General features: G+C 38.8%; 3 protein-coding genes across 4 annotated transcripts; all 3 read right to left on the reverse strand.

Annotated features, from left to right (window-relative positions):
- Positions 1-1,750: 1,750 nt before the first annotated feature.
- alyref (Aly/REF export factor) lies at positions 1,751-4,720 on the reverse strand. Its single transcript, XM_029438569.1, has 6 exons — positions 4,340-4,720; positions 2,838-2,993; positions 2,598-2,745; positions 2,414-2,477; positions 2,139-2,325; positions 1,751-2,046 (listed from the first exon to the last, which is right to left on the reverse strand). The coding sequence occupies exons 1-6, from the start codon at positions 4,592-4,594 to the stop codon at positions 2,032-2,034; spliced, it is 825 nt and encodes a 274-aa protein (XP_029294429.1). The 5' UTR covers positions 4,595-4,720; the 3' UTR covers positions 1,751-2,031.
- Positions 4,721-5,615: 895 nt separating this feature from the next.
- mcrip1 (MAPK regulated corepressor interacting protein 1) lies at positions 5,616-9,952 on the reverse strand. 2 transcript variants are annotated; one of them, XM_029436714.1, is made up of 5 exons: positions 9,858-9,952; positions 8,660-8,753; positions 8,370-8,488; positions 6,494-6,598; positions 5,616-6,382 (listed from the first exon to the last, which is right to left on the reverse strand). In XM_029436714.1, the coding sequence occupies exons 2-5, from the start codon at positions 8,665-8,667 to the stop codon at positions 6,318-6,320; spliced, it is 297 nt and encodes a 98-aa protein (XP_029292574.1). In that variant the 5' UTR covers positions 8,668-8,753; positions 9,858-9,952; the 3' UTR covers positions 5,616-6,317. The 2 variants fall into 2 exon arrangements, with proteins under 2 accessions (XP_029292574.1, XP_029292573.1); XM_029436713.1 differs by having other exon boundaries at positions 8,642-8,753.
- Positions 9,953-10,711: 759 nt separating this feature from the next.
- Positions 10,712-13,396, reverse strand: ppp1r27a (protein phosphatase 1, regulatory subunit 27a). Its single transcript, XM_029438073.1, has 3 exons — positions 12,629-13,396; positions 12,324-12,474; positions 10,712-11,520 (listed from the first exon to the last, which is right to left on the reverse strand). Exons 1-3 carry the CDS (start codon positions 13,059-13,061, stop codon positions 11,400-11,402), a joined length of 705 nt encoding a protein of 234 aa, XP_029293933.1. The 5' UTR covers positions 13,062-13,396; the 3' UTR covers positions 10,712-11,399.
- Positions 13,397-19,963: the final 6,567 nt, after the last annotated feature.

The raw sequence follows: 19,963 nt of genomic DNA on the forward strand, positions 1-19,963 counted from the left end.
TAAAAGCAGTTTCATAAATTGTTTTTGGCAAGAATCAACAAGAGATGTTTTCACATGTTTTGATAATTTGTACAAAAAGTTAGCATTATTTTATGAACATGTTGTATCAGGATCTTTTAACTATGACAGAAAAAATAAGTATGTAATAAATGTATTGATCTTAGCCCAATTCTTTAGAACAAAGTGTACGTTTATTAAAAGCCAAAGGCCCCTTTTCACTGTTTTAAAAAAAAGATTTTGAACCGTACATAAAAACGATTAAATCTTATAACATAATCATATAATAAAAAGGCCATTAAAACTATGTATGTACATATAAAATTATAAATTGTGCCGTAAATATTGTGCCTTTTTTCTTTTTTCTTATGTATTTACTTTTTATTATGTATATATTTTGGTCTATTTTTCTCACCTTATCTCTCACCTAAAATTTAAATGTTGCTAATGCAAGTACAATATTGCTCTTGAAATACACTTTAATGGTAGGCATTCTGCATAATGAGTAGTTCTTTTTTATATCATTTTAACTATCACATATATTTAATTATGTAGCCTACTATTATTTAAACATTTAAAAGTTTTAAGAGTATTTTCACATTGTTGTTTTTTAAAGTAAAGATCCAAATACTTTTACATTTATATATTTGTAAAATGTATGTATTGTATATACAAATTGTACATAAATACAAAAAAAAAATGTTTCCAAGAACAAAAAGAAAAAAAAATAGCCTTTTGTTCTTAATCATGAAAACCTAACCGGAAACAGTATTTGTTAACAATTGAAACCTTTGTCTCTTTACAAACGCTTCCGGGAAAATTGCGGTAACGACACGCGTGAGCATGCAGGGCTGTGCTGCACACTCAGACATGTTACACTTTGTTCACTTCACTTCCACCTTAATTTCGGCTCATTCCTTGAGCTGAAATCCCCTGAAGCATTTGAGAAACTGTAGAAGTTATTTATCCAAGAGGAACTAGTCATAAATTGTATATATAAAAAGGTACAGGTACATAAAGATTTGGCTCATATCACAGGCGTGGTGCTGAGAAGTAAGTTTCAAAAACCGATAGGCTCAAAAACTGACACTGTAGAAAGTATTTAGTTTTGATAAAGAACAGGACGCCATCTAGTGGCTGTGATGTGGTAGTGAGTTTCAACAGTGAAAGTTTGTTTTCGATCAGGACAACGCTCTCGTTGCTCAGCTGTGGGAAAAATCCCTTTATATCCATTATGTACCTGAGACAGAACCAGCCAGCATTACACATTAACATTTCCCATTCAATTAGCGGGTTGTCCTCAAACTTCATAGACTCAGACCTAATCCCAGACCTTCATAAACTTGGCCACATGCTAGATTTGGAGAGGTTTACATTTTTTGTAGATGCATCAATAGTATTTCATAGGCTTTTTGGGGAAAAGCTGAACATGGGAGTTTCAGCAAAATTCTTGAGTCATTGTGTGCGGCGCATAACATTTGTAGCAAATAAAATAAAAGCTACAGAAATGGATCACACTACAAATGTTTATTTCAAATAACTGATTTCATGCCCCTGGTTACTAGTGGCAATCACTTGATTCAAACAAACACAGAAAGTGTCATGCCGTTATAAGACATGGTATTAAAATAGTGATAACTCAAAGTAATATATCTCCATTTTAGTTTAGCAAAAAATAGCGTGACAATACTTGAATAGAGAATAGGCATTTTATAAACAGGATGGACAAGCAGACACAAGTACAGAGACAGTATTTGGTTAATATGCACTGTAGGTTTTATTACAAGTGTCATCAACTACAGGGTAGAGAAAAGAACTGGGAAAACCCAATTCACATGAACCTACAGTCAAAACCATTTTAGTCAGAAAAAAAAAAAAAAAACACTGGTAAAAAACACGGAGCATTTAAAAGAAGAGGTTGGAACAATAATTTCAATCACATCAGAAAACCATGTGTAAAATATTCTGCACATTTGTAACAACCACCCTTCTGTGCAGACAGGAAGGGACAACAATCCAGAGGTGCCACACTTCTTAGCTGGTGTCCATCTGAGAAAACAAAACAAGAGTGAAATTAGACAACTGCAAAAAGGCGATTTGTTAAAGGTGACGACAGGTACTGCATTGACAGCAGAACCTACCCTGGCATTGTAGGCGTCTAACTGGGCGTCAAGTTCCTCTGCTGACAGCTGCTGCTTGCTACTACCACCGCGGCCACCCCGGCCTCTTCCTCCACCGCCTGCACCGCGTCCTCCACGACCTCTCTGCACGCCTCTGAATCCACCACCACGATTTCTGTTCATGCCTCCTCCACCACCTCTGTTCAGACTGAAAACAAGAGCCCATCACACTCTGTCCACATTGTTTGACAGTAATGTTGCTTTATATAAAAAAAAATATAAACTGCAACACTCACCCCTGCATAGGTCGCCTCTGTGTGTCAATCTGTGACGTGACGAGCTGTATGTTCATAGGCCGTCCTAGAGAGACAGATATCATAAAAGGTCACAATTTATGGAGGGAAATGGTGCAGAAACCATCAAAATGTAGTGAAAGTATTTGTGCAGTCATAATACATAGGATTTGAGTTTGAGGCATACCATCAAGCGGGATGCCGTTGTACTGTTTCATGGCCTTGAGGGCATCTGCCCTCCTTTCAAAGTGGACATCTGCGGTTCCCAGGCTTCTTCCCGATCTGTCGTAATGAACTGCAGCCTTTTTGAGAGTCCCAAATTCTGCAAAGAGTTCCTGGGGGAAAAAACAAAACACTTCCTGATTAGCTATTCCTTTACCCCACTGTTTAGCATGGCAAACCTGTTCCTCTCACAAAATCCAAGTACCTGAATGTCTGCATCCGAGACCCCAAAGTCGAGATTGGAGACGAGGAGCTTCCCTCCAGTTTCCACGCCACCTCCTCCACCTCCAACAGGGCCACTGAAGCTGCTGAAGCCGTTGTCAAACATGTCGTGCTGCCACTTATCTGGAAGCTGTTTGGGCTGCAACAGATGAAAGAGAACGCACCTGCTGACTTCAGGATCCCCTTGCCTCTGTCAACCACAGAGTCCACACGGCTGGGTGTTGGGGCAAGCAGGGGCTCCACTTCCAACAGGGTCAGGGTGCTCAGTTCCCCAAAAATGTTCCCTGCCCACCCCATCACAAGCAAGTGAATCCAGTTCAGACATACACAGCAAACAACTTCTATATACATATAATGTATACAAACAGTTATGTGGTCTAGCGGCATTTGCTGAGGTTGTTTATACATTTACTTAATGACTACCTAAAAATTGAGCAATATTCAAAACCCAACCACAAAACACTATACCAACAACTTGCCCACCCCGGCTAGCTACCAATATTGCCCATAGTCCTCTTGCCATCTGCTCCTTCACCAAATGCTCTCCAGATATGATCCTCGGGTACACAGGGGGTCGCCATCTGAAGCAGTGTTGCCTCCAGCGTTGCACCGTGTTTCCAGGACCGCCCAAAAGTTCTCAACCAAGCCACGAAACGGGCTTTCATGAAGGGTAAGCGTCCACAAGATGAGTTGATAGGAAAAACAACTAGATACGGGCCAGCTACCCCCTCTATCTGAGCGTGGCTTATCTGAGCGTCCATTTTGAGACCACGCCATTTTGATTGGGGCTTTGTTGGGCATGTCTAAATAATCATTCACACTTAAGGAGTGAAGGTTTGCCTTATGTGAACACTATCAGGGGGGGTTGAAGTCCACTGATCCATCCACAAGTAACAGCCACACTGGTTGAAAGCCACCAAACAGGTTTTGTTGTGAAACCCGACAGCCACTCCCGGACAAAAGGCCGCCTGGTCGCTGCACCGGGAAAAGGACAAAAACTATGCTCCCAAGTGGTGGAAAAATCATTTGTGGGTGAATTTCCTCCATGAAGTAGTTTCCTCTTAGAATCATTTTTGACATTTGGGGTGGAAAGCCGATATTGGCCGTGGACTAGCTCTAATTTAAAAAAAGGTGCCGGATTCAAAATGGCGCTGCCGAGGCTTTCACGATCCAACTTTGGCTAGTTAGCCAAGATGGCTAATGCTCTCTCCAAAGGGCCTTTTCTTGAAAAACGATGTAACACATATTGGTTGTGGGAGAAGGGACACACTATGCATACAACTTCCATTAATGCTTAACCGCAAACCATTGAACTCCCCTCGATGGGAACTCGGCGGTTACAGCGAACATTTTATTCGCTTGATTTGCAAGCTAGCTAGAGGGTTAGCTAGCATGCCTGTGGAGAATAGAAGGGTGTTAACCAGGCATTTTCAGGTTTGCCGCAGGTTTCTCCTTTTTCTGCCCATTCCTCAAACTTTCTCATACCCTGTTGTAAGGCGTTGGTCTGCCTCTAGCGCGGCCCAGGTTCTGTCGGTTCCTCGTGGGGCCGGATCCGCCGCCTCGGCCTCCAAATCCTCCACCGCCGCTTCCAAGACGCCCGGGGCCTCCTGCTCCTCCTCGGCCGCCGCCGCCGCCACCTGAGCCTCCGCGGCCTCGGCCTCTTCCACCCCGGCCTCCACCTCTCTGCTGCCTGTTCTGTTTGATAATGTCGTCTAAAGACATATCCATTTTATCCGTCATTATGCTGCCCCAATAATGCTAAACTGTCAACGAAATATAAAAAATACACCCTAGACTGGATTGGTTACTCTCCTTGTCCCTTCACAGCTAGACTCTTTCTGCTGAGAATACACAATACCCTAGCGTTTGGCTGTATATAGACAGGCTGGTTCCGTACGTAATGCACGTAAACATTACGTCATTACGTGTACACGTGACCAAGACACAAACCTCATTCTAAAATGTAGTGTTTAATTAGCATTAATCATCATGAATGACTGGATTATGTTTGTATTGTTGAAGTTTTGCTTTATAAAAACAAATTGTTACTCAATTAATTAATTGATTGGCATCAATTAATCGTAAAAGTACATTTTAAGCAAAAATGCGACCATTTGTATTGTTCCAGCCTTTTAAATGTGAATATTTGCTGGTTTTTCTAATGCTTCTATGATTTAAAACTAAAAATCTAGCCTACTTTGGTTCTAAGAAATTGTTTACTATTTTCTATATGGTTATGGATTAAATTATTAATTAAAGAATTAAAGAAAATAATTGATGAGTATACATAATGATAATAATCAATGTCAGCAGTTAAAATAATAAGTATTACCAGGATATAGCAGAATTGTTTCTCCCAATTTTCATGAAATTCCCTCCAGTGTAAGATTCAAGTTTCTACCCACAGGCCATCAGGCTTGTGAATATGCTTCCCCCACCCCAACTGATTGAACTATGAAAACAACACAACTTAAACAATGCATGGTGCACTTTGTTGTTGTCCTCCTTATTTGTGCAATATTTCAAATTTCACAGCACTAACACTGTACTGTGAACCTATGTGCAATATATTTTACCTCTTTATCTTTTAGTTAATTTTAAATTAAAATGTTTGCTGTTGGATTAGTAAAGTAAGTTTTTCATTGTACAGTATAACTGTCTGTTACCTGTGCATATGACAATAAATATCTTGAATCTTGAATTCAGGTTTCCTTTTTACATGGTCAATATTTACAGTATGTAGGATCAATACAAGCAGGAGTACTGTAAAAGTCTTTTATTCAACATTTTTGTTTCAAGGCTTAGGGGAGGGGGGTCAACCAAGGGCAGCATACTCGGGGAGGTCTCTACTTAGTAAAGTCCATTTGAGGGCAAGAAAAATTTATAATAAAAATGTTGGCCTTCTACATTGCATTTGGCTTCCAAAACTTGCCCATAAAGTGTATATCCAATGTGACCATTCCATTACTTCTACAATTTACTGATCAAACAAACGTTAAAAAAAAAAAGATTTAAAAAAAAAAAAAAGAAGTCAGCCCTTTCGCATTTTCCTCCAAAGTCATATAAGTAGCAGTATTAAAGAAAACAAGGTTTGTATTTAAGACTGCAGTCACTTGTGTCCTGTGGAGAGTGTCGACAGTTTGTATCTCAGCATCAGATGTCAGCAAATTTTGATGAAAGTTTGCATCAGTCCCATCCACATAAAGAATGTAAAGATTTTGTGACTTGAAAAAAACATGAACCAAGAGACGAGAGAATTTGTGCTCCCTGGAATCCGGGTTCTTTTCTTCGCAGTCAGTTGTAGAGGGTAAAGAAAGAGACGGGGGCTGCTATGGTCCAGAGTTGAGAAATGAGATTGGCATTCTGTGCTAGACTGGCCAACAGGGCTGACTTTCTGGCTGATGGAGGAAAAGTTCTCGAGGATAATGGGTGGAAAGAAGCGACTGGACCATTATGAGAAAGACTAGGACTTCTTGGAGTCCTGTGTGTTGCGTTTCTTGAGGTCGCTCAGGTCCACTGGTGTGAAAGCTGCAAGAGCAGAGAGAAGCAAGTTAACTGACCTGTGCTTGATTCATTTTATCCTTTAGTGTGAAAATGAAAATAAAATCCACTTCACTACTTAGTTACACCGTTACTTACAATGTAGGTTAGGATTTGGGTTCTTTTCCACATACTCCTGTGGTCCACGGTCATTACGTTCACTATTTTGTGTTGATCTGATGTCTCGGAGCACACACTGCCAGGCTGTGAAAAAGTAAAGACAACAATGATTTTGTTACATTGCGGAACTCTTATCCTAACCGGCAGACTTGTTAGTAATGACATGTCTGAAGGTTAATAAGATGCTTCGACTTAATGAAAGTGGGACGTGTGTAGAAGTGTGAGAAGTGCCCAATCTCACAGCATTGGACACAGGCTGTCCTATGAGCTGCCCACTGCTCCTAGTACTAGACTCCTGGTACTAGGATGGGTTAAAAGCAGAGAACACATTTCACTGTGTGTGCTGTGTGCTCTGTATGTGTGACCATTAAAAAGAGGGTTTCATCCCTCCAAATCTCAAATCTTAAAGTATGTTGTACGTTTTGTAACTTGCAAACTTCAAAATGCAAAATTGCTTCAATGGCAGTACTTGTACTCAGTGGGCACATTTAATTGTCTGATTCAGAAACTTTAGCACTATTTCTGCTGATTAATGATGATGGTTCAAGTGAACATTGAAAGGCAAACTGAGGAGTGGTCTGTGGTCATTAGCACTACTCTGTTACTGTCCAAGGACTTAGAGCTACCTCACTGACTTTACTGTTCTCAGGACTTAAATGTTCCCTGTGGAGTTTTTGACCATTAGTGTATGACTATGACTATGTAGTGTTTTCCTATGAGTGGGTCCCCGTTTTTTAAATCTTGTGCTTGTGCATGAGGACTCATATGCAAGCATACGTGTCACACGTATACACTGTGTACATATTCAAGCTAATGATTTCACATTATTTCACTTATCAACAGATGGCGGTAACACGCTAAGATACAAATGTATTTTGTGGAAGGGAATGCATTTGACACGTCTGTTAGACCTCAAGGATACACACAATTAGATGTTGGTGTTACTCACCAAATCTCATTGGAATGACACAATCAGAATAGTAATGAAATTTGGTTAGTAACCCTAAAAAAAACCCCACACAATAAAAGAGGTGGTTCCCCCTGCTTCACAAACAATGAAAATACCTTGATCAATGAGTGTCATTGGTAAGGATGAGAGACTGTTTAGTTTGGCCTCTTGCATTGTGGAGTGAGAAAACTGATGGACAGGTGAACATGTTGTAATGCCGTTGCCATCTATAACACATTTCGTCCTCACATTTGATTGGACACATAATCTGCTTTCCTGTTATATCAGCTGTTTTGAAAAAAGCTAACAGTGTACTTATAGATTAAAGCGATATGAGCTGAAGTTACACGTGCCAGTATAACTGGCAATCTCCATGTAAGTGTTTGCATGTGCGATAAACAAAATGATAAGGATTGTATTTACATGCTGCACATTAAGTGATCAGAATGAAGAGTTCTGACCTGCACAATATAAGGAATCCAGAAACACACCAAGGTCAGATGTTTTTAATGAGTCTGCATAAAGCTCTTTTTTACGTCGTGATTGGATTACTGCTGAGCTTCAACTGATGAAATCCGTTTCATATCAATTTACTACTCTTGTAGTTATGCAACACTAAAAGGTGAGAGACCCGCAGTAGCCCCATCAATAATCACTAACGTAAATCAAGTGAGAAAGCATTTGTAGAAAGGAGAAAGGAGTTTCAGAGATTCAAACATAACCGATCTAAATAGGTCAAAGTTTATTTTCCTGTTCCTGTTTTTTCTAATGTCAATAGCTACAGGAAATAAACTGGACTCTGACAACATAGTTTAAATAGTTCCGAGAGGTTTATTATTCAGATCAGTCAAAGAAAATGCTAAGATTATTTTTGAAAGACACATCAATGTTAGAATGTGCACTTACTTTCATGTATAAAGCGCACATTTTCCTCATGTGCTGGGGTGAAAAGCTCCCCAGTGTTAGTAGGGGATCGGGGGCTTGAAGTCCGCTTGTAACTATTCACCATCCTGGGAGCAGATGAGCTTCAAAAACAAAACAAAAAAAAGTCAAATTAGCAGCATAAAAGTCTTTCATTTATGTTTACTGTAAATTAAACTTCAGCTCAAACCTGCACATACCTAAATTTACATTTGATTATATTTTAATAAACACTATTGATACTGGTCTATTTGTACCTGTGCATTGTTACAGACCTGGTCATTCTGTTTGCAGTCTGTACTCGCTCCTCACTCCTCTATGACGAGTGGATTTGAAGAATAAAAATGTTCACAAGTCCTCTGCTGAATTCTAACAAAAAAACAAACAGTGGCAAGAGTAACATCTCTACATGAGCTATGACAGTTTATAAATGAGGAGAGATTAAGACAATTACAATTATCTACTCTACTATACAGGAGAACATAGAGGTGACATGATTGAGGTCTATAAACTTGTTTACATAATATATATTACATAATAGATACGATTAAAGTGGGAACTCCTTAAAATTATTCCCACTTAAGGGTTTTTCTGAAAAGAAAATGTGTGCTGTAAAAGCGTGAGACAAAACTCCAAAGGATGTAGTGCAGCCTCCATCAGTTAATTCTAGTCAACATATATTTTATCATTTTACAGCTGACTTGTGTGATTATTTGTGAAAGTATATTGTGTATTACTGTGTTGTTTGTTTGTGTAGTTGGATAGTCTGGTGTGGAGGATTTATATCCTGTACGAGAAAAAAATCAATCTATTTAAACAATTAAAGGCTTTCGTTTACATCTAAACTAACTAGAAACAACTAGTGACACTGCTGGTTAGCACAGAGATAAATGTGCTAGCTACTTACTAGTCACTTACTAAATAATAAACAATATCATCCGAAGAGTTCTGATAAATCAAGTAACATTAGTAACAATACGAGTGTTGTTAACTAATAGTTTCTAACGTTAACTAATTTCTATATAGGTATGGTACGCTGTGTGTCTGGAAAATATTAACACATTTTAACGTTAGCATGCCAAGCGGCTTTTGTTTACGTTTTCACTTTAGTGGTGTTAGCAGCAGGATACAGAGCCAAACCCAACACATTAACCACTGGTCAAATTCTCATGAACAAGACTATTTTTTTCTGTATAAAATCGTTTCTGCTAATTGGGATTCGTATCCCACTATAGCTGTGGCCTGGACAGCTAACTATAAATTTGCTGACACAATAATTTCAGCTAACTTTAGCCAGCTAGCTAGCTAGCTAGCTGAAAGATTTAAATTGTCTTGTCGTAACGTTAGCTTCGATCGGCTAATATTTTGGTGGCGATAACGGGTCCCAAATATTTATAAGAAAGTCACTTAGCGCTGCTATACAAATAGTCAAGATGTATAGTAAAGGACACACTGTTAAGATATTATACAAACCTTTTTTATAACCCTTCCTTTCGGTTTCTTTATTCACAGACTGTGTACGCCGTTAGACCTGGCTAAAACGTTGCCAATGCCAACCAATCATTTCCGGGAAAAGACCAAGGAACACGGAAGTGAAAGGGCTCTCGCAACTACAATATAATATTACAGCCAATAATAATAATAATAATAATAATAATAATAATAATAATAATAATAATAATAATAATAATAATAATAATAATAATAGTAATAATAATAGTAATAGTAACAATAGTAATTATATAGTACAGTCCCTATCTATTGAGTTGGGTTAAGATATTTCTTCCAAAAAATTATGTGGACACTAGTTATTTTTCCAATGTCTTCTTTTCCATTTTCCACTCCACTTTCTTATCATTTTCATAAAAAACTAAAGAAAATACAACGTTACAGGTTTTTTATTTATTTATTGTTGACACTGTACCACTACATTCATGTCAGGATGCCATGAATATCAGATTATGTTTTTTTGTTATCATTAACAATTTTAATAAAGCATTGTCAGGAAAACTGGACTAAAGTAATTTATTAAGAGTTTTAATTGTGAACACTTGTAATGCTTTTGGTTTGTGAAATGCTTCAGGACCAATAGATTGTGAAGAAAGGGAAGATACTAGGACAGGGTTTTTGAAGTTAATTTCTGATGTTTTTTCATATGAAGGATGTTCTTGTTGCTTTTTGTGGGGTAGAGTAAGGATGTTTTACAAACAAAGAGGATGGCGGAAAAGCTACAGCCCAGTGACATGGTGGAGAAAATGCAGATGTGTTCTCTCTCGTTCTTGTAATACACTTTAATTTTCCTTATACAGACTACACAACAGTCATATTTATAAAAGTTTTCTTTATTTAAGAAAATGTACAAAAATAATTATCGAGGAGAAAATTATAAGACTTTCATTGCTGACATTCATATTTCCTATACAGAAAACAACAGCAATACATCAGTGTAAAATACTGCAGCAGTTAAAGTGCTGATACAGCATAAACTTGATGTTTGTTATTTATTTATTTATGACCATCAATGAAATATCAATTATTAATTTGGCTGATCCTCTCTCTGCCCAGCAGTGAGGATTCATAACTCTGTCTTTAAAACACAAACATGTCGGCCCAAACTCTGTGTTGTAAATTTCAATACGCAGTATAATCATAGTTTGGAAACGTACAGTGCAGAGAGCAACTAACTAGTGCTTAACACTTACACAGCAGATTAACATTTGCTGCAATGGCAGTATGACAAATACACAAATGCACAAAAAAGTAAAGTAAAAATAAAAATAACCACCAGAAATATAAATGCAGCCTAATTGAATATTGATTTAAGCTGCAATTTAAAAAAATAACTTTTGAAAATAACAAACAGGACCACTATCTTGCTTTACAGGATCAGTGATTCTGGCTATGTTCTTCCACCCTGTTACATGTTTGTTTGGTATTGCACTGTTTAATACTGTTGAATTTGTTTTCAGTCTTCTCTGTTGCTGCTCTTTCTTGGGTCCGTGATTTAGTGCCCAATCACACACAGCCCGTCTCGAACAGTTTGACCAGCTCTTTGCAGTCTGGGTCGATGAGGTCCGCAGGCTTCTCTCCGCTTTCGTTCTCTGCTTCTGTGCTGGCTCCCGTCGACAGCAGATAACTGAGAAGAGAATGACACAGAGCGTTGTTAGACAGAAGTCCTCATATATAAATATATATATATATATATATTTATTTATATATATAAACTTGGAATAGTTTATTATTAATGCAACTGATCCCCTTCAGTGGTTATGATTTTCTTTAAATCATTATTTCACTGTCTTGACTGTCAATATTCAGTGGTATTAGTGAAGTTGTATGTATTGAGTATCATTTACATCATTTCTTCTTATGGATATAATTCAACACAGAACATCCTCTTTTTATTTTGACATTTTCAATTATTTCCGTTCCAATGATTTTCCTCTTTTTTAATCCCTGGGTTTGCTCAAATATCAGGTTTTTTGTATTCTGCCGAATTATGCCATGTGTGTGTATTTATTTATTGACAATGTCCAGAGTAAAACTAACAGCTTCATATTCAGAAAAAATTTGTCTCACTAAGATAATTGTGATAAGGTGACCTCTTCTTACTCTTTGGGGGATATTAGAAGCATGCATATTTCTTAAAAAAATATGCAAAATTTCACTGTGGTTTCAAATGACTATCAGTCCAATATTAAAATTAAAGACATGAGTTTTAATTTATCTTTTGAGTAGGGAGAGGCATTTCAAGCAAAACTACTATTCAACAGTCAAATAAACTACTTAACTCTTTTAGTTTTTTATGACTATTCAAAAATTCAAATATCCTGAGCCATCCCTACTAATGAGAAATCAGCAAGAGATGATGATGTCTTTCATGTTTTATTTTGTACCATCCTGTGTGCTAAAAAAAAGACTAAACGGTTAAAGGGTCACCTGGCAATTTCCGGGTAGCCGTCACTGCAGGCCATGTGAAGTGGCGTCCAGCCATCTTCGTCTCTCTGATGAACATCAGCGCTGTATTTCACCAGCAGCTTCACCACCTCCAGGTTTCCTGTTAGCACGGCTTCGTGTAGTGCTGCCATACCTGCACACAAGACTACGTCAGTCCTCTGCAGCAGTTCAAGTCGTTGATTGACGTTCAAACATTTTTGAAGCGTCGATGCACATTGGCTGGCATTAATTCTAATGTCAAATCAAATTTCCAAATTCCAAAAAAAGTAAAAGCTGTGGAGACTTACCGGAGTGGAAGATCGTATCCACGCGAACCTTCCTCGCTCTCATGAAACGACCAATTTGCTCCAAATCACCTCGCCTAACAATATCCTGGAAGATGATGTCATTGGAGAAGTGCACAGTTCTCTTTGCAGGTGCAACAGGTATTACTGGGGCAGGGTTTTCCTGTGCTTGTGTGCGTTGTGTTGAACTGTACCGTGACCCTTTGCTGTATGAGGGGATGTAAGTTGATGCCGCCTTGTAGGTGGACGTGTATCGTGACGGGGTGTAATGTGTCGTGCTGTACTGCGTCGGGGTGTACTTCGTTGTGGACGTGTATGAGGACGTGTAGTTTGGTGTAGTTGGTGTGTAATGTGTGGGAGTGTAGTAGGTAGGTGTGTATGTTGGTGTGTACTGTGAAGTGCGTGTGTACGTTGGTACATAGTTATTGTACTTCATCTCTGCGGTGGTTGCGGCTCTGCCTCCCCCTATGCTGTCGGCCCAGGAGGAGGGAAGTGAGAAATCCAAAGAAAACGCACCAATCTAATAAAATCCTTTGCTCTGGGTCCTTTTTGTCCTCTCCTCGCTTGTTTCTGATCCCTTTAGTTCCCAGCTGGAGTATCTCCTGCTGTCAGTGCAGAATACAAGATTCTCAAATCCTGTGCTTCACTATGATCCAATCTCCTTCTTTTCAGCTTGTAAGGTCCTCTTTTTCTTGCCTGCTGTGAATTTCTCCCATCTGAATTTGAAAGGCTTTTTCACACAGTGTGTTTGCTGTTGCACAGAACCGTTGTCTGATGGGGAAGGTGGGAGAGGACCGCTATATACCCTCTGTAGGGCTATTTTAGGGTCTAATATCCAGTGACTTCAGCTTAGAAATGAGTGGCCCTTGTCCGGCTCCTCCCTCTGACACTGCACCCACCCCTCATAAAAAATGTTGACAACCAAAATGTTCCCTTTGGGCCTCGCTTGAGATCTTCCCACATAAACATTTAAACAAATATGAATAACATGGGAGCCATATATAAACATAAGAGGGAGACTATACCTCAAATGCAGTAGTCTTCATTATTTTGGGTTTTTAGAATTTTCTGTGAATCACATTGTTTGGTTCTATTAATGAGAGGGATGTATTACAGGACATAAACAACAGCAAACAGAAACAGCACATGATTTCATTTTGTCATGTGTTGTTGATTTGTCTGCTCCCGTCATACCTGAAGGTGCAATATAACCCAAGTTATACCAGAGACATTCAGGGTTGATTAGAAAACACACACACACACACACACACACGCACACGCACACGCACACGCACACACACACACACACACACACACACACACACACACACACACACACATACACATACTTTGAGAATAAAGTGGAGATCTTTAAGTAATATTTCTAAATGTTCCTTCTTGAATCCCCTATTGACCTATAGGGCCATCATGTGACACTTCATGCTTTCCCTTTGCATCATAACCAGATACACCAATAAAATTCACCCACTGAGGAGGTCATATGTGGGAGTGTAGTCATGACCAACTGAGGCCCATAAACGTATCCTCTCCCTTCAAATGCCACTGAAAAGTCACATGATTGTCAGAAATGAAGCTATTTACAACACTGAACGTTTGCCTTCCTAAGAAGGATTGATGCACTTAATGCAAAAATGTTGCATTTCTGATAAACAGAAATGCTTTTGAGCTTCTTTTTTCGTTACATTTTGTAATTGTAATATTCAAAATGTAGGTTTTTGAGTGCCATGCAGTACGTGTGAAGGGTGCTGTAACGTTGTGCTGGTGGCACCGCAGCTGTCCCCAGACAGGACTTCACTGATGGGCAGAGCTAGTTATAACTGGTTCACAAAGCCTTTGGAAGAAGTCTTGGGCATTTCACAGATGCTGCCAATGTAACAGAGTAAATAGTGTAGCTGCCAATCTCAGGTTTTGGTTTCTCACCATAACTCCAACCACTTAAAATGTGACCACGCTCCAGAACTTGATCTCTCCTGTTTGTATTTGCAGCTATTCTAATGCTCCGCTGCATATTATACATACTTTAGTTTTCAGGATACATTTTATTCATATACTTACTTCCCATTCATAACAAGGCTGTCAAACAGCAATTGTGCTTTGTTTCAATGTTGAGAACACAAGTTATTCACAATATCATACACTCTTTAGGACCGTTTTGTAACATATTTCCACGTGGCTCAGATTATCCCAGCAGGAAATGATCAATACATTTCTGCTATGGTAAGATTTGACCCTAGCTCTAAATGCCAACACAAATTATTATTCATTACCTCCCTGCACTACTGGTCTCTAAATAGGGGGAACAGGGGACAGAGGCTTACAGTTAATGTCTAGACAAATTGAAGTGAGAGTATTTGAATGTTCACAGCTCGGGGAAGAGACTTTTAGAAGCGGCTATCAGGTTTCAAAGTCTCTTATATGGTATTGAGGGGATGCAGGGGTGTCCCTGAGCACTGGTGATACTCCCTTCACGCTTCTCCACCCACACTTCCTCACCAGAAGAAATGAGAACCTCAGCATGTGGTTACAGCCCACTGTTAAGGCTCTGCTCCTGGATAAATGCTAGAACGAGGTCTCACGGGTTACAGCTTCTTGCTATACATAGTCCCAGGCTGCCCCGTATGTTATGATCTGTCAAATTACCAAGAAGTCAGAGTTGAAAACATTCGAGTGTATGGAACATGGCCAAAGACGATATTAGCAACAACAATCTTTGACAGGAAAACGATAAAGTGACACGTCTGCGTGGTGTCACCAGCTCCTTCAATGTGACCTTTTAGTTTGTCAATACGGTCACGAGTCTGTATAGCTGTATCTCTGCCCAAAGAAATCATATCTACTATCAACACCAAAATTACAAAGTTATAACTGACCCAATAACAGGTTAATCACATACCGCTAAATGTAGCCTATGTATAGTGTTCTTTATATTGGTTTAATATCCTCAATTTCTGTCTAGCGTGCCCATCTTTTTCATATCTGAAGTTGTTATTGTACGTCTGTATTGTATTTCTATGTTCTGGACCCCAGGTAGACTAAAGAGGCCCACCCATGTGCTTCTAATGGGGATCCTTAAATAAACCATAAACAATATCTAGGATATATACTTTATTAAATGCTTTAACACGACCATGTCTTTGGGATCAGAGGCTCAGGGAGGCAACACTCCCACCCTTCTCAGTAATCTATTGGCTGTTCAGGGCTGTAGCGTGTCTGGCTAAAGGTTTTGAACAAATACCAACAATAACATGTATGTTTCTCATATTTTAATCACTTATATTAGATTTACCCAGGTACCTGTTCATTTATATTGTCTCTAATTGTTTTTCCCCTAACATGAATATAGAATAAAGTTGTTGCGAGGACTAAAATTCTCTCTAAAAATAATTCAGATTTAAGTATATTGAGACCAAAAAGTGCAGGAATCAGCTCATTAAATATCCACCAAGTTTAAATTTTTAATGGCAGAAAGTAAACTCCCCAGAGGCTCTTAAAAACCCCACATTCACTGAAAAGTAGGGGGAAAAATACAGAGGACATGACCTCAGTGTCCTCAATGATAGCTGCAGCCCCGTGTGCTTCCGATAGGGATCCACTAAGTTTTGTAGTGTCTTTAGTCCAAAACAAAACAATAAAGAAAGGAGATCACGTCTTGGGGACATGAATTCTTTTCTCGGTGCCACACTCGTTGCTTCTCTGCTGCTGCTTTATATGCACACATATATACAATATAATATGAATAGCTTGTCTCTGCAAAACGTTTAATTTATTGAATATCATTTGCTTGTTTAACTTGCCTAACAGGATGTCCATCATAGGATTTCTTTCTCTGATCATGAACATGTTTTGCCCTCTATTTTAGAAATATAAATCTAATGACTAAAATGAATAATTAAAAATGTAGAAACAACAAATGTTCACAATAGATGTTTCAAGAAAAATGAATGCATAATAACCTGTTGGTAGTCAGTAATGTGGTGGGCCTTCTCTGCTCTAACATGAGCATTACAGTAGTAATCTTAAAGATATTGATTTAAATAAGTGTCTATCTATCACCGGATGAGGTAACACATTGTTGATTGAACCTTTAGCCCACTAATGAAAAAGCGGGATCTAAAAACATACCTGAAAATAACGCTTATTGCCAGAGATTCTGTGAAAGACAGAATCATCTCAAAGTTACATCTCAAAGATCTACGTTTTTTCTAAAAAAAACGTAGATCTTTGAGATGTAACTTTAATAACATTCATCTTTAAACCATCTCAGATTGTCTGTCTGTGTGTCTCTGTGCTGATGGAGCTGCTGCTACTAACAGGGTTCACATGCATACTCACCAGAAGCCTATCAATGATGCATTCACCTCATAAATGATGAAACACGGCTCGCCCTTTGGCCACTATTCATAATAAAGAGTATCACTATCGTTATCTGAGATTTTTGCTCTGATATTACCTTAATTTTGTGGCATCGCACTAGCTTTTTGATATTTTTCCATATGGACATCAATATATCACATTCAATCCCTAGTGACGGGCAATACCCTTACAAAATCTGATATGATACCGATACATGTTGTTACAATTTAATCGACAACAATAACCATTATTTCTTAAATGGGTGTGTGATTTTTCAAAAATAATTTAAAAAATCATTACACCTAAAATGCAAATCACATACCAGCCATTAATAACACATTTATTACAAAAGCAAATATGAGTACAATTAAATAAAAACGTTTGTTCTAATAAGTGTAAAAAATGATACAGTATTTTACAGAAATACTTTGATTAAATAATAAGCCTCCTTAATCGTGTTGCTGCTGTGTGGCACTTAATACAGATGAAAAGTAGCACCACGCTACACCACACTACGTTACACCATTCTCTCACATGTTTGATGCAGACGTGTGCGACTGCACGCGGCTGTGCGGTCGGTTCTGATGTCATAAGTTACCATAGTCATGTGACACAGGTCAGCTAAATATGTCCGGGCTTTTTCTGGCACAAACATTTTTGAAAGTACTGAAAAGAATGTTTGTAAGAGATGCAGCCACCCATGTTTTGTATTTTTATCATTTTATTATCCATATTTCATTTAAAGGAATCGATACCAAATGAATCACTATCGTTCACAGAAAGTGCTTTTGGGTCAAAGACCACTGTGCACTCATTTCTCCCTTATTATCAACAACAGTGATTCATTTGCATCACTTTACTTTACTTTGTATCTCGGCCCCATACTGCCAGGTATTCGGGAACAAACAGTTCAGGACACATGAGGCTGAAGCCAGTTTTAATATCAATCTGTCACAGAGACTTATCTTTGGACAATACATGTTACAAAAAAGCCAGCTATGCATTCCTCAACACCCAACTGACTCACGTGATGCAGGTAGGAGACCAGGTTGGTGACTCCATTGCCTAAAAATAAGAGCTGTGAAGCATCCTGTCGGTGTATAGCATTTTATGAATGCAGGCTGCAATGCTCATAAGCATTGTTGACTAAAAAGGTCAGTGTAACACAAGTCATAAGTTTGAATAATCCATTTGTATGCATAAACAAACTTTAACTTCACAACTTTGTTAGGACTCTTAAATGTAAGGCACAGGGTGTCTGGAAAGCACAAACCTTCTGCCAAGTTGCTGCAAGTATAATTTTACAAATACACCACCTGCCCTCTTTTCTCAGAAACCACACATGGGTGCCCCACGGGTGACAACAGGAGCAGTGGTACGCTTCTTAACAGGCAGTGTATGAACACACCTGGATCACTCGATGGTAAACAGAGTAAGGATTAGTTTCTGTGTGGATCCCCACAGGCCCAGAGGGAGATACTCACTCAGGCTTAAAAATATCTGATTACGGCACGAGCAGTGGGCTAAGAAAAAAGAGTTGGAATCTAAATCCAGAGCGAGTCTGTCGAGAAAGAGTGACCTGCAGCTGCGGAGATAGTTCCATTTTGGGAACTCAAAGTTTAAACCCTGGGATTCAGTTTCAACATTTAAAAACTAGAATAGTTATTTGCTTGACATCTAGTTATCAAATGTGTAATAGTAGATCTTTAATATAATATCTTGTATTGTATCTACTGCTAACTTCCCACCCCTCATGGAAGACATGGAAATCAATAATATAAGTACAGTATTAGATGCAGCTGGAAGTGCATCACAGGCTTAATGGACTTTCCTATTGTGTTTATAACTAATAGAGTGCTACAGAAATGAGTTCTAAAACCTGGAAGTGAGTCCGCGTTTTTGCAGTTCTGACTGCCTCCTCTCGAAGTCAATGGGTTTTTTGAATGGGTTTAGAGGCCTGAAATAAGGTCTGTGGTTAACACAAGATTAATGAATGTAAATGCTTTGTTCTATGACATAAAATACTGCAGTAAATACCCCACTCCTGAATTTTTAAGGTTTTGTGTGTCTTAAAAAAGGAGGTTGCGAACAAGTGGCTAAATGAGACTATGAAACGTCATCGCGCCGACGATGAGTCCGCCTTGAGCTTAGTGATGGTGACGTGAAGTCATGCCACCGTGCTAGCTCGTTTATAGCTTAACGTTAGCTTTTTACTCCTGCCAATTGCATTTATGGTTCAAAAATCGTAAAAGTGGTGCTCATTTGTGAAGATTATTTTGCTGAATAATAAACGTGTTCGTATCCTAAACGTTTGTTTTCTGCAATAATCCAAAGGCTTTTTGTTGAGGGAACCAGGGTGATGCTAACCTACAGATGCTAACCTACAGGTACAGGTTCATAGCACTGACGTTACACCCAGGTACATACTGTAGCTTAACTTCCATACAACAGAAATATTAACATATTAAGGATATGCATTATGTAATGTTTGAGCACAAATGGCTACAGAAGTTTTACCCCTGCAGTTGATTTTAAAGTGACACCAAAAGAGCTTTGTATAAAAGAAGCATTTCTTTTTAATGTGGTCTTGGTGGAAAACAAATAACAATGGACACCAGGGATTGTTAACAGCCACTCTAAGTTAGCGTATTTGAGAAAAGCAAAGAAGTTATTTCCCTAATATTTGCTTTGTCATTTAAATGAACAGCAGCTGGATCCTCGCGTGCGTGTGGACGACGAGATCAAGTGCCGTGAGGTGAATTCACTAAAGGGTGAGCCCCCACGCAGAGCCAAGCGAGCACATAGATGAGCCAACCAAATCAAATTGAGCTTTTTGCTGTTGAAAATGAGCCCAACTGCCATCTGGTCCTAAAATACACGGCATGGCCCTCATGGTTCCCATGCCTCTGGACTCTTAAGTTGCTGCACCCTCGAGTCATGAGCGCATAGTTTCCACGGGACTTG

Source organism: Cottoperca gobio, chromosome 8 (assembly GCF_900634415.1).
Source record: "Cottoperca gobio chromosome 8, fCotGob3.1, whole genome shotgun sequence".
NCBI lineage: Eukaryota > Metazoa > Chordata > Actinopteri > Perciformes > Bovichtidae > Cottoperca > Cottoperca gobio.

Bases quoted from the DNA above. Each gene is read 5' to 3' on its own strand.
- mcrip1 (XM_029436713.1), bottom strand. From the start codon at position 8,667: ATGACCAGGTCTGTAACAATGCACAG. The intron at 8,489-8,641 runs GTACAAATAGAC...TTGTTTTTGAAG, and splicing joins AGGTCTGTAACAATGCACAG to CTCATCTGCTCCCAGGATGG. The intron at 6,383-6,493 runs GTAAGTAACGGT...CTGCTCTTGCAG, and splicing joins CCCAAATCCTAACCTACATT to CTTTCACACCAGTGGACCTG.
- ppp1r27a (XM_029438073.1), bottom strand. From the start codon at position 13,061: ATGAAGTACAATAACTATGTACCAACGTACACACGCACTTCACAGTAC. The intron at 12,475-12,628 runs GTAAGTCTCCAC...TCTTGTGTGCAG, and splicing joins GGATACGATCTTCCACTCCG to GTATGGCAGCACTACACGAA. The intron at 11,521-12,323 runs GTGACCCTTTAA...TTCTCTTCTCAG, and splicing joins GGCTACCCGGAAATTGCCAG to TTATCTGCTGTCGACGGGAG.
- alyref (XM_029438569.1), bottom strand. From the start codon at position 4,594: ATGACGGATAAAATGGATATGTCTTTAGACGACATTATCAAACAGAAC. The intron at 2,746-2,837 runs GTACTTGGATTT...TTTTTCCCCCAG, and splicing joins TCTCGGATGCAGACATTCAG to GAACTCTTTGCAGAATTTGG. The intron at 2,478-2,597 runs GTATGCCTCAAA...CTGTCTCTCTAG, and splicing joins CAACGGCATCCCGCTTGATG to GACGGCCTATGAACATACAG.